A 13,946-nucleotide genomic window follows, 5' to 3' on the forward strand; every position below is an offset into this window, starting at 1 on the left:
TAATGTCACTGATACCAAGCACTGACCTTATGTAAGAGATCTGTGATAATAATTGCATAAAGGCTGGAGCTTACAAAATTCACAGAAAATTGCATAGTGTATGATGTGCTCAGACCTTTTAGCTTCAGACTATGATTCCATCCAGTCAGTGGATCAAACATGTTTGATATATTGAGCCAATTTTAGAACACATATTGTTTTCATTTTTCATGCAAGGTTCATGCTTCTGTGGGAGTTTGTTGTGTTCGGAACACCGTGAAAGTCTGGTAGTGTGTGGGTTCTAAAAAGAACCATTGACCGGTCTAAAGTAGCAATGTAATCTGAATAAATTTAATTAAATATACATGCAAGCAGCTGTACTATTCTGTTATAGTAAAGTAGATGTTTTACCAGTGCCTGATTCTATTTGGAGGGCTCTTAAAAGCATAAAATTGTATATTTGATTGTATATATTTTTTTATCATTTTAATTGAATTATATTTAAGTAATTTCCCCTGTCTGTTGCCTTTGACGTCACAGCTCAGAATATTTCCTAATGAAGAGTATTTAAGACTATGTACTATTATAGTATTTCTATTATAGTAAGCAAATACAGCAGATTATAAAAGTTTGGGAAACCTGTTTGGAAACAGTCATTGTTTTTGCATTTTAGTTTAGTGATTCTCCAAAAGAGAATAAGGCCATTTCAAAATTTGGTGGGTGAGATTTAAGGGTGATATTCATCTTTTAGTTGTCACTGCAAACTCAGCATTTAGATTGAAGTCCCATCCTTGAAGGAAAATATGCCTGCAGGTGAGAATATTTTTAGGTTTAACAGACAACCGACGCCATACCTTGCCACTGAGACAAGTTACAGCTTATTCTTTCTCAACAGAGTGTCTCTTTTTGCACTGCCCTCCCTCCCTTAAGTGTATTTAAACGGCGAGCATTAGTCTCTCGCCCTGCCTGCACTCCCTGCTCATTTCAGACTCTGATCCTTCAGCACTCATCCATAGCTATTCACCATGGCTTTGTCTGTTTCTTTCGGCTCTTCCAGGATGTCTGGGGGATACGGAGGTCTTGGTGCAAGTAGTGGAGCAAGATTGGGTCTAGGGCTAGGAGGTGGTGCTGGCTTAGGTGGAGCTCTTGGCCTGGGAGGAGGACTGGGCTTTGGAGCCGGTGGAGGTCTTGGCCTTGGTCTTGGCCTTGGTGGAGGTGCTGGAGGTGGTGCAGGATTGGCACTGGGAGGTGGTGGTGGTGGTGCACTGTTTGCCAGTCCTGCATTCGCTATGGGTCGCGCCGTTGCTGCAGGAGGACTCGGTGCAGGCGCCGCACTCGCCTCCGGTCCAGCATCAGGCTCTGCCTTGGCCCCAACGCTTTCCAGAGCAGCTGAAAAGCACACACTCTCTGGGCTCAATGACCGCTTTTCCACATACATGGCCAAAGTACGGGCGCTACAGCATGAGAACGCAGCTCTGGAGGCCAAGCTGTCCCAGCTGACTGGGGGGACGGATGTGTCCCAAGAGTCATCCGTGACTGCCACGGTGGAGTATGAGGCCCAGCTGAGCGAGTATCGCAGCACATTGGAAACTCTCACCATCGACACTGTCAAACTGGAGATTGAGTTGGACAATGTCCGTGGAACTGCCCATGAACTGAAGGCTAAGTGAGTGTTTCCTTTTTTCAATGGCATAGTTTTTTTCTTTTTCTTAAAATGTTATTCAAACACTTGAAATTATACAGCATATTGTCAATAAATAACATTGTTCTTTTTTTGGATTTTCACTAAGGCTTGACTTTGAACAAGGAGTGAAGTTTCAGCTTGAGTCTGATATTGCTGCCATGAAAAAGGTGAGCAGGATGACATCCAGTAACATAATGTATACTAAAAACGATCTGTTTAATTTGTTGTTCGTAGACAAAACTTTGACCACAAATGCCTGTATCCCTTTTCAGGACATTGAATTGGCCTCCGACTTAAGAATCGATTTGGATGCCAAATTCTCCAGCCTGAAAAATGAACTGGACTTTGTCAGCAAAACACAAGAGGAGGTACATTTCCGTCAATTAAAATCTGAAATGCATACATGCAAGGAGTAATTAAGATAATGTGAAATTTTGCACATATAAAAAAAGCAGATATATTTATATTATTTTATTGTTTTCACTTATAATATAATAAAATAATGATCACCAAGACTAAATTTATTTGATCAAAAATACAGTAAAAACACTAATATGGAGAAATTTTGTAACTGTGAATTTTTTAGCATATTACTCCAGTCTTCAATGTCACATGATCCTTCATAAATCATTCTAAAATGCTGATTTGTTGCTCAAGAAACATTTCTTATTATTATCAGTGTTGACAACAGTGCTGACTATTTTTTGTGGAAACCATGATACATTTTTTTCAGGATTCTTTTAATGAATAGAAAGTTTGAAAGAACGGCATTTTTTAAATGTTTTGTAAAAATGTAAGAGTTAATTTAATGCATCCAAGCTAAATACATGTATGTATTTCTTTCTTTTTATTAATTTCTCTCTGTGTGTTATGTCTATCACTTTAGGAATTGTCATCTTTGCAATCTAAACTGGGCACAACAACAATGGACACTTCAGTCTCAATGATTGAAGTAGACACCGGGAAGTCCTTTGACATCTCTGAAGCACTCAACAAGATGCGAATGGAATATGATAAATCTGTGCAGCAACACAGAGAGGAGGCTGAGGCTTATTACAAACTCAGGGTCTGCACACAAGAAGTGCTCACATTGTCTGAATGTTTCGATAATTTTTGGCATTCCAACTAATAGCTCTTATACTCTCTACTTATGAATCTAGATGGATGAGATGCAGACGACCAATGCCAAAAACACCGAAGCCGTGTCATCGACCAAAGTAGAAATCACAGTTGCCAGGAAAGAGCTGCAGACACTGAATTTAGAGCTGCAAGGGCTTGTGGCCGCAGTAAGTGTTAGACTTACTAAAGTATGTGTAATGTTGGCCAAATCAAGGCACTTTTGACAGCAATGAAATGAAGTGCAGTTTAATCAACTTAAACACGAGGAAGGTATTTTTAGGACTGTTCAGGTGGTAAAAGCGCTCAACAGTGGCAGGTCCCTTGAGAAACAATGTTCGTCAGCAGTGTGAAACGCTTCAGCGCAGGTTCTCAGCATATTAAAAACATCTCTTGAATAAATCACAGCTGTCTGAGACAGGAAACAGATTACATAGGAAGTGGTTTATTGATCTCAGCCGTTTTGAATTGGGAGCAAAAGCCCCAATGCCACAAGTGAAGTTGCACTGCTGCAAAAGTGGCAGTTTTCTAAACAACGCAGACGTTTCAAGAGTTTTATGACATCATTTACAATAAATTCGATGTCTGAGAACATGAGATATCATAGTGCTGATGAATTAGGTGTTTTTGGTTTACTGTATGGTAAAGTTGGACAATTATTCTATGAAAAGACAATGAAACCACTTTATAAAAAAAAGGTAACACTTTAGTTTAGGGTCCAATTCTCACTATTATCTAGTTGCTTATTAGTATGCATATTACTAGGATATCGGCTGTTTATTAGTACTTATAAAGCATCTTATTCTGTATGACCATATTATACATCTCTTAATCCTACCCAATACCTAAACTTAAAAACTACCTTACTAACTTATAATAAGCAGCAATTATGAGTTTATTGAGGCAAAAGTTTAAGTTAATAGTTAGTTAATAGTGAGAAGTGGATCCCCCCCCCCCCCACACACACACACACCCACCCACCCGCCCACACACACACCAAGGACGATAACTATACTGATAACAAATTTTAATAATGGTTCTACTTCTATGAAAATAGTAGAGTCCACACATAATTATATCAATAACAACACAGAGGAAAGATATCATTGGAATCACTTTCAGAGCTTTTTTTTTCTCCAGCTGATCCATTCTAGCTAAAATCCATACAGCCAATTAGAATCTATCCTGCTTTAAAGAGTTTGAGCATTTAAAGTGGCAGACAACAAAACTGCAGCAGGCACATATAATAAACAAAATGTTATCGTCCGGACGCTTATATCATTCTTGTGAATAGGCCTTTAGTCTTTGAAACATAACATATCATGACAGCCATCTATAAAGAAGAACATTGGTTTGTGTTTATCTTTTCAGAACATGTCTCTGGAGCAGAGTTTAGCAGAAGCCCAGGCTCAGTCTAGTGTGGGTGTTGCTGAGTATCAGGCACAGATTGCTAGCCTCACATCAGCCATAGAGTTGGCTAAAACAGACCTTCACAAACAGATCCTGGCCTACCAAGAGCTGCTGGACATCAAACTCGCCCTGGATGTTGAGATCTCCACCTACAGAAAGCTACTGGAAGGAGACGACTTCAAGTAAATATTGTCATAATCATATGGCTAGTTGACATATAACATGGACGTCAGTGTGGCCGGTTGCATAAACATCTTAGACTAGTCTTAAAAGTTAGTAACCTAATTTTTTTCTTCCAAGATCGGTCCCAACTTTTTGAAGTTACATAAAAAGGTAGTTTGGTCTAATCTGAACCTGAGTGATTACCTCTTGTATAGCTGCTAATTGTACTAGTAAGTTATTAACTGACATAGTCTTAACATAGAGGCCAAGCTTATGCAACTGGCCCCAGGATCTTAGGTTAAAATTTACATATATGTGCAGATCAAGGAAAGTGTCTATTTTATGTCAAGTTTTTTCCACCATACTCACCTTTTTGCCTTCACTAGTTTATTTTAATGTGATGGTCTGTGGTATGACGTTTTCAAAATACAAATATTCTGTGTAGTTGCTTGATTGGTATCATAAATAAATTGGAAAGTGTTAGCATAACACAGGACAATTCTAAAACTAGTATGTCAAGTAAAATAGAGATTGCATTGTTTGCTACATTTTCTTTCTTTCTTTTTTTCATTCATACTGTTTAACTTTCAGGATGCCTGAGTTCACAGAGTCATCCTACACTTTTTCAGGTGAGAGCTGCCTTTGTAGTTTCAATGTCTTTGAGTAAATGGAAACCACATGTTTATGTAAGTTTAACAAATCACAAGGACCAATAGCAACAATGATATCAGAAGCATTAGGGAAAGTCATCAGGGAGTTTCCTGACTACCTTAGAAAACTTATGTGGTCAGACGGTTGAATCTTATTGAGTGTTTGCTTGGTTACTGTTAACAAAACTGTTATATTTACATCAGCATACGCATTGCATGACTGCTCAAACCAACAGAATGTTAGTATACGTATGAGTGTGAATTTGATGATGAAGATGACACACAAAGATCTCCTTGCAATCTGAGATAAGAGAGAGATAGATTTCAAAGTTTCAAAATTCTGTCATCCTTTACACACCCTCATGTCATCCCAAACCCTTATGACGTTTTTTCTTCTGTGTAATAGTAAACACACATTTTGAGTAAAATTTCCGTTGGTACTTTACTGCTAATCTTCAAATGAGCTGTTAACAGCATCATTGCTTTAGTGAGAACCGGATCTGTCCGATTTGTGAGTGAATCATTTAGATAGGTTTGTGCACTGGAATCCAGTTGATGTAAAAGGATTATCAAAAGAATTATTTCATGATATCAAGTCATATGAGCGCATGACAGCCCCAGTCCTCATTCACGAGTGGTCAACATATTCTTGAAAAAATCACTTAGGTGTTCCATGGAAAAAGGAAACTCTTATGACTTATGATTGGCGGAATTTTAATTTTTCTTTGTTAACTATCCCTACTACACACCCCTACAGCGATGCAAATTGTCGTTGATTTCACAAAGTGGATAGGATGATCATTCTGTTTTAACTTTTCATGCACATGATAAAGTGACACAGGTTGTTGACTTAATGGCTTTCACTTGTTCAGCAAATGGAATTATGAGGAAAACAGCATATTCACCCATAACATGTAGATAAAATGTAAATACAGTGCTATGCATAAGTTTAGACACCCATGCTAAAGTTGACTAAAAAGAGGAATAAAAAATCATCTTTTGGAAATTGAACTTAATGCATTAATTAAAAAATTTTGGAAAAATCCAACCTTTAAGGACACCAATTTTCTTTGTGAATGAATGATGTATCGTAAATAAATAAATGTTCTTCCTTAAAATACAGGGTGCATAAGTCTGGACACCCCTATGTTAAATTCCCATAGAGGCAGGCATATTTTTATTTTTAAAGGCCAGTTACTTCATGGATCCAGGATACTATGCATCCTGATAAAGTTCCCTCGGCCTTTGGAATTAAAATAGCCCCACATCATCACATAGCCTTCACCATACCTAGAGATTGGCATGGTTTTGTTTCAGTTAGCCTAATAGCTGGTTTGATTTGCATTGAGAGATGATCTTATGGAAAGTACTCCATGCCAATCTCTAGGTATGGTGAAGGCTATGTGATGATGTGGGGCTATTTTAATTCCAAAGGCCAAGGGAACTTTATCAGGATGCATAGTATCCTGGATCCATGAAGTAACTGGCCTTTACAAATAAAAATCTGCCTGCCTCTATGGGAATTTAACATAGGGGTGTCCAAACTTATGCACCCTGTATTTTAAGGAAGAACATTTATTTATTTACGATACATCATTCATTCACAAAGAAAATTGGTGTCCTTAAAGGTTGGATTTTTCCTCATTTTTTTAATTAATGCATTAAGTTCAATTTCCAAAAGATGATTTTTTATTCCTCTTTTTAGTCAACTTTAGAATGGGTGTCTAAACTTATGCATAGCACTGTAGTTGTGATGATAGGCATTTTTATTGAAAAGAAAAGTCCAGGGGCATGGGGAGGGGGGGGGGGGGGGGGCGCTTTCTCATCTGCGCTTTTCCATCCTGTAGGGAGGGCTTTGCCCCACACCAGCACCCCCCAGGACTCCCCTCATAACCCTGCCCCAAAGGACATACAAACTAGATACATCCTGACAGGCAAGTTTTACTCTAACATGCAAAGGCAGTGTAGGACAGAAACTGCTTCAGGTTTATGAATGTTGACAAATACTTCAGCCAATTAAAGCTACACTGTGTAACTTTTTTAGTTGATTCTTAGCAAAAAACACTTAGTTCTTTCAAAAATATATGTGCTCATTAATGTATATTTACTTCTTTCAAGTAATAAAGTATTCTCTTAAGTTTATAATCTGCCATTGAAAGTACATACGGGTGAGGGGTTCGAATGCCGGTCGCCATGTTGCCCCTCCATCTTGAAACTACATTAGCCAAAGAGGGACATGCCTGTAAATTCAAGCTTCGCCTTTTGCGTTTTTCACTCAGTGACACCGTGACGAATGCGAGGGGGAGATTACTCGCGAGCTCGCGAGTGCCGGCAGATTTGAAAGATAGTGTGGTGTGTGTGCGTGCGTGCGTGTGTGTGTGTGCGCGTGCGTACTCACATTTGAAAGAGAGAATTAAAACGTCAACGCGACAGGCAAATCAGCAAGACCATAGTCAATATTGGAGTAACTTTTCCCAGATGGAAAGAGCTCATGAGGAGAAAAGATTTTAAAACGGACGCCGAGGTTGCCTGCTTTCTTCTCTACAGGTAATTCAGCCTGTTGTAATTCATTTGTGTAAATTCGAAGTTTTATAGTTGCTTGTCTAACCATAGCATGGTTGTGCATAACGCCAGAACGACCTCTAGTATAACTTCATCCTCGCGTCAATGGTGAAAAAGTATTGTTTACCTTGTAACATAAATCTGTGCTGCGACGGATCACAGGAAATGAATAGTTTTAAAGGCGCAATTTTTTAAGCTATATAAAAAAAAGGACACTGTAAATTTTAGTTATTTTTAATTGCTTTTACTTTGTACACATTGTAACGTTAGCCTAATCTGATTATGCTGGGATAGCCGATTCCAAGGGTGACGTTTACCTCCTGACATCTGTCCTGTAGTTTTATTCATTTTAGACGTATTGTTTATTATTGTCATGGACGAAGTCGATAACTGGAAGCCATGTTAATCTTGGAATAATACGGCCACCGTAGGAGTTAAAACGCCCTCGGAATTGAGAGGAACAGAAACTAATATTCACTGGGTAGTCATATACAATTTCACCGCTAGATGGGGGTAAAAATCACACAGTGTAGCTTTAATAGTGCTCATCCCTTGTCCCTTTCTCTCTCTGTTTATTACTGTGTGTGCCTTTATTCCATTGTCCCTTTTTTCTACCAACAGCTGGTCAAATAAAGGTCAAAGAAATTATTACAGGTATGTGCGCAATCACTTCCACTGTTTGATTTGAAGTCAACTTTTATTTGTGCTGTCCATGAGCTGCCCTTGCATTCGCCATGTGACTTTACTGTTTTTACCAGTCATCAACAAGACTTTCCTCATCTTTCTTACACAGAGACATCAGTCATCTCTGATGCAGATGATACTGAATCCTCTTGAATTCTGGGAGGCCCTTCAGTCAATGCAGTCTTGATGAATGCAGACCCCTGGCCCAAAGTGTGGAGTGTCATTCGCTGTTTCTTCAATAAAGCTGCATTTATGATTAAATCTATAGGTGTTTCGTTTTTCTCAATATAATATGTAAAAGGCATTCAATATCATTAGTTTACTGCAAAAAATTCTCATGAAAAATTGTGTAATTGTATTTATTTGCACAGTTACTTGCTCAAAATTAATGCCAGATTGACAACAAGTACGTACAAACTACATTTGTTCTTTGAATGAAAGAACATCCCAATTAGGGTGACAGTATCAAACTTGAACAAGTAAATATGAAATACAACAAAAGCACCTTAATTTACATAACTGAGTCAAATACATAGTACAGGGTCTCGAATTGGTTGGTAATGCTATTGAAAAAAAGTAAAAAGTTAGTAATGCTTCAGTGAGTTACAACCCAAAAGTACACGGAATTACACAATACATTTCATTTAGCCCTAAAACACAACACAATGTAAACAAACACCTGTGAAGAGTCAATACGGAAAAATCCCTTATATTAACACAATACATTGGGTATCACCAGAGAGAAGTCTGTCATTTTCATTGGAAGGTCCAGTTATAACCTTTTGATTAAACATTACGAATTTTTTTTAAAAAAAAGAAGGAAATTAATTAATTGTTAAACACAGATTAATTGTTCACAATAAGATCTATAGCACACATTTAGAAAATAGATTTGGTGATATTTTTCATGTGGATTTAAATCTTCAAAATTAACTATACTCTTATCTTCTTTAGACACAATGATGCTATAAACTTCCCTCAGAATCTTTTATGCTTTCTCTCAGAAGGTTGTTGTTAGAAGATCTCATGTTGCTCTGACGAAAAATTGAGGAAGTCACGCTTTGTGAAATCACGCTCATGTCATTTGTTTTTCTCACTTTTTTCTATTTTAATTTATCACTTTACCACTGTGATACCACAGGGCTCATGACACTATTCAAAACATCATGTGACTGAGAAGGGTATAATGGAAACATAGGCACTCAAACAAACAAACCCAAATAGATGTACACATCAATTCAACCTTACTTTAGAGCAGCGAGTTAACAAAAAGAGTGAGTGACTAAAACTAAACAAGCATTGCAGCTACAGGTTAGCATCCAGCTAACAACCTGAAATATTTCTAGCCTTATCACATAATAGTATTAAAATGCATTTTTTTGGTTTCGGCAAAGTGAATTAATAAACCCTACACACTCAGAGTTAAAGTTTTGTGGGGGTGTATGAGATGCATTATCTGTGCTTTGTTCCTCTATATAACCTTGTGGTCTTAGCATGTCGTGCAAATGCTCACCGCAGAATGTTCTCAGTAGTACAAGGTACTAAATGACATTTGTCCTCATCTCTCAGCGCCACAACCGTTGCTATGTTATGCAGGTTTGTCATGCAAACTGACGTACCACGAGGGTAAGCACCTAAATCAACTGACTTTCACGTCAGTTTACACTGATTTAAAGCAAGACGTGCATTGCATCAGCTTTTTGCTAGTTACACTTATAACAGTCCTCAGTTTAGTGAAATAACCTACAGATAAGGAATCTGTAAAAGTTAGCTCTTTTTTTAGCAGTGCTAACATTGAAAGGGTTTTGGAGGCAGTCTAACATGAATCACATGCTACCTCCTCAGTTTTTTGAGTTTTAATCAGGCCACAAACCACAGTTTGAGGAAGGTCTAAAACTCAGATTAAAAGTGCATGTGTGTGTGCATATGTTTTTTTGTTTGACCTGGTCACTGGAAACTGCAAAGAAAGAGGAACAGTTTATGGTTGGCTTGCGTAAATGTCATCTATGGAGGCCACTGCAGGGTATAATTATAGACACAGAGCATGAAGGTCTATCACCGCTTGCTCTTGTGACGTACACCTTCTCTCTCAAAAACATTTAGCAAAAATCTTACCTTTAGGGGTACAACAGCTTGTAACTGGGGTAGTCCCCTTAAAAGCCCTTTTTTACCCATAAAAGGTGCATATTATTACCTTAGAGGTGCTACATGAGGTACAAAGTTGTCCTTTTAATGGTACTGCCCCAGTGGCAAGCTGAAGGTATAATTTGTATACTTTTTTTCTGAGAGTGTTGTTTGCACTTTAAATGAATATATCCAACACATTTTCGCACAGAAATAGTTTATACCAACACAGAACATGTTTTTGATCTTGTCACTGTCAATCATGTCAGTATTCAGTATTGCATTCAGCAATGGCAACAACAGATCCAAGATAACCCAAAACTACTTGTTTTGAGAAGCCGTCTAACAGCATGACCTAAAAAAAAACTATCTTGCATATCTATGTTAAGCATCACGGTTGTTTATTAACACTTGTTATATGAAATTAAATATTTCATGCAGTAGTGTCTGACGTGTGAGAAAGAGGAAATTTGTCCTTTGAAACAGGATATGGCATAATAGTGCATAAAAAAATAATTGTAATAAATGTCTGGGTGACAGTTTTAATGGTAAACAGGATGTCTGGGGCACGAAGATTCTCACTTAAGTAAGGAACCATACATGCAATGATGGCATGTAAAAAAATGCAAATGAAAGCTTATTTATGATAAAACTTTAAACGTTATCGATAGCCAGGATCAGAAGTGTTGACGTATCATCTGTATTGCGTAAATTGTTGGTAAAGAAGTTGCTGTGTATGCTATTGCTCTAATTCATCAGCTAGCGAATGATTAGTGTTTTACTTGTGTTGATAAAATTCTGGATCCGGTCATGTCATGTCAATGTGACTGAACACAGTGACAAACAAACCTTAGAAAACAGTGAAAAAGGGAAGATAATACAGTTCCAGTTCTTCCTTGTTTTCTTTTTTATTTCATGGCAATCATGACAATACCAAGACTACTAATACCTACTTTTAAATTAATCAAGATGCATAATAATAGAAATGATTGATCCGAAGTGTCAACATTCTTTCCTGGATGTCCAGTATACATATGGCATGCGTAAGGCAAGGCATTCACTCTTCATTCACAGTCAGAAAAGTTGGTTAAGATGTTGGTAGAGGTGCCATTTATCTTTTTTTGTTGAGCATGACTGTAAAACACATTTTAGTCCTTTGCGTGTTGCACCACAGATAACACTGCATGATGCTGTGCATAAGTTGTGATATTGGGGAGCATTTTCACACACTGTGAGTAAACAAGTGCAGCCAATCTAAAACTCAGTAATTATGGTTTTTGAGGCATGTCCAAAAATGATCAAATAAAAACAAAACAGTTTTCTCTTTAATGTTGCTCTATGTATAAAATGGGCTCATAAATAAACATTTCATACCTGGCTGTTGTGTTAGAAGGTGATTCTAAGAGAGGGAGAAAAAAAAAAGTGTCAAAAGAGTTCTTGAGTTCTTGTGCGTCACTGTGGTTAAACCTCAGACCTTAAAAGCTTCTGCAAAACAGACGTTTTCCAGACGGCGCCAAAAACAACGTGAAAGTGATCATAGTGATCGGGAAGGCAGCAGACAGCAGCTCATCTCTATTACTAGTCCCTTTTTTCTCCAAGATAGTAAAGTAAGTACTACCTATACATCATTAGAGTTTTTAGAGTATGTAAAGGAACAGGTTGCTAATGCTTAATTTCATAAACAGACCAAATTCAAAAGACTGATTAATAATGATATGCACTCTTTTTTTTGGTTGTGGATATTTGTGAATTTAATATTTAGTGTACTTAAGTGAAATATAAGTGAATCTTTGTTAATGAGGTTTTTTTATATTTAATTAAAAACATTATTTATTTATTTTTTTACTTTTTTAAGAACAGAGATCAACGATGAACATAACCGAGCTTGTGACGGCATTCACTGACAATATGACGTCAGAATATGTAAGTGATATCTGAATATTTACATTAAGTGCATGCTGACAACTCTATGTCTCATTATGTCAATCTCACTTTTATTTGTATATAGCACTATTAAAACAACACATGTTGACCAATGTGCTTTACATCATCTCAGTAAAATATACAAAAAATGATGACTGGTGTTTGTCTGCAACTTTAACGTCAACAAAGTGTTGTTAAAATGCACATTATCGGGGTTAATAAACTAAAAGCTAAGTAAGACACATGCTTTGCTATATTTCACAGGATTATGGTGAATCTTCCACAACTATGAGTGATTATGAGGATGGGGTGTGTGACAGATCGGCGGTGCGACAGTTTCGAAGCTACTACGAACCTGCTTTCTATTGGATAATTGTCATTCTGGGAGCCATTGGCAACTTTCTGGTGGTCTGGATATACACACACTTCACAAACCGCTTGAAGTCAATGACGGACGTTTATCTACTGAACCTGGCTCTGGCAGATATGTTCTTCCTCTGCACTCTGCCCTTCTGGGCCGCCGATTCCTTCAACGGCTGGACCTTTGGCTCGGCTCTCTGCAAAATCGTCTCTGCCATTTACAAAATCAACTTCTTCAGCAGCATGTTTCTACTTACCTGCATCAGCGTCGACCGCTACATTGTAATCGTAAAGACTGCCCAGGCGCAAAACTCCAAGAGGGTTCGTCTCTTGTACAGCAAGCTCATTTGTGTGTTAGTCTGGATCCTGGCGGCCTTGTTGTCCATTCCAGAGTTTCTCTTTGCCCGTTCGAAACAAGATGACGAGGACAATCACTTTTGCACCATGGTCTACTGGAACAATGAAAACAACCGTACTAAAATACTGGTCCTGGTTCTCCAGATCTGCATGGGCTTTTGCATCCCTCTCATAGTGATGATCTTCTGCTATACCAACATCATCCGCACCTTGCTCAAGACGAGAAACTTCCAGAAGCACAAGGCCCTGCGGGTCATCATGGCAATTGTGGCGGTGTTTGTTATCTCTCAGCTCCCGTACAATGGCATGCTGGTCTTGGAAGCCACTCAGGCAGCCAATATGACAATTACAAACTGCGAAGAGGTCCAGCGCTTTGACATCGCCGGCCAAGTTCTGAAGAGCCTCGCCTACATGCACAGCTGCCTAAACCCGTTGCTTTACGCCTTCGTTGGAGTGCGTTTCCGAAAAGATGTGATTCGAATTTTCCGAAACCTTGGCTGTTGTCCAACCCCGAAGAACTCCAAGGCGTTGTTGGGAAGCCATCCCCGCCCATCTGTTATGTCGGACACAGACACCACCAATGCGCTGTCATTGTGAACAGGGTCAGATCACTCTCAGTGAGGCTTGCTTAGCAAAAGCTTCTGTTTTGCTGCAGGTGCTTGGCATCTGATTCTCAAAACAGAAGTTCGAGGTTCCAGAAGAGTTCTTTGCATGCTTGAATACTGTCTGGAGGAGGGCTGAAGTAACCTGCTCACCACAATGAGATGGCTGCAACTTTGAATATTGCATAACAAGAGTTCTCTCTGTTTGACTGGGCCGTTAATATGAAAGTAAAATCCTGATCAAATAATTGTGTACTCTATGAATACAGTATAAACAGGGTTGCAGCAGGGACGGATTTGCCCATTTAACTGTTACAATATTTTCCATCTATT

General features: G+C 38.3%; 2 protein-coding genes across 2 annotated transcripts; both read left to right on the plus strand.

The window, feature by feature from the left end:
- Positions 1–473: 473 nt before the first annotated feature.
- Positions 474–8,506, plus strand: LOC307161079 (thread biopolymer filament subunit gamma). Its single transcript, XM_079875581.1, has 9 exons — positions 474–1,645; positions 1,770–1,830; positions 1,936–2,031; positions 2,550–2,729; positions 2,824–2,949; positions 4,151–4,371; positions 4,943–4,980; positions 8,185–8,217; positions 8,357–8,506. The coding sequence occupies exons 1-9, from the start codon at positions 1,005–1,007 to the stop codon at positions 8,398–8,400; spliced, it is 1,440 nt and encodes a 479-aa protein (XP_079731707.1). The 5' UTR covers positions 474–1,004; the 3' UTR covers positions 8,401–8,506.
- Positions 8,507–8,596: 90 nt separating this feature from the next.
- On the plus strand, positions 8,597–13,711 carry ccr9a (chemokine (C-C motif) receptor 9a). Its single transcript, XM_079875587.1, has 3 exons — positions 8,597–11,978; positions 12,227–12,294; positions 12,559–13,711. Exons 2-3 carry the CDS (start codon positions 12,241–12,243, stop codon positions 13,606–13,608), a joined length of 1,104 nt encoding a protein of 367 aa, XP_079731713.1. The 5' UTR covers positions 8,597–11,978; positions 12,227–12,240; the 3' UTR covers positions 13,609–13,711.
- The last annotated feature ends 235 nt before the right edge of the window (positions 13,712–13,946 follow it).

This window comes from Squalius cephalus (genome assembly GCF_949319135.1).
Source record: "Squalius cephalus genome assembly, chromosome: 7".
NCBI classification, from domain to species: Eukaryota; Metazoa; Chordata; class Actinopteri; order Cypriniformes; family Leuciscidae; genus Squalius; species Squalius cephalus.

Excerpts from the sequence above, each read along its gene's own strand:
- ccr9a (XM_079875587.1), top strand. The coding sequence starts at position 12,241 with ATGAACATAACCGAGCTTGTGACGGCATTCACTGACAATATGACGTCA. Across the intron at positions 12,295-12,558 it reads ACAATATGACGTCAGAATAT|GATTATGGTGAATCTTCCAC; the intron begins GTAAGTGATATC and ends TATATTTCACAG.
- LOC307161079 (XM_079875581.1), top strand. The coding sequence starts at position 1,005 with ATGGCTTTGTCTGTTTCTTTCGGCTCTTCCAGGATGTCTGGGGGATAC. Across the intron at positions 1,831-1,935 it reads ATATTGCTGCCATGAAAAAG|GACATTGAATTGGCCTCCGA; the intron begins GTGAGCAGGATG and ends ATCCCTTTTCAG. Across the intron at positions 4,372-4,942 it reads CTGGAAGGAGACGACTTCAA|GATGCCTGAGTTCACAGAGT; the intron begins GTAAATATTGTC and ends TTTAACTTTCAG.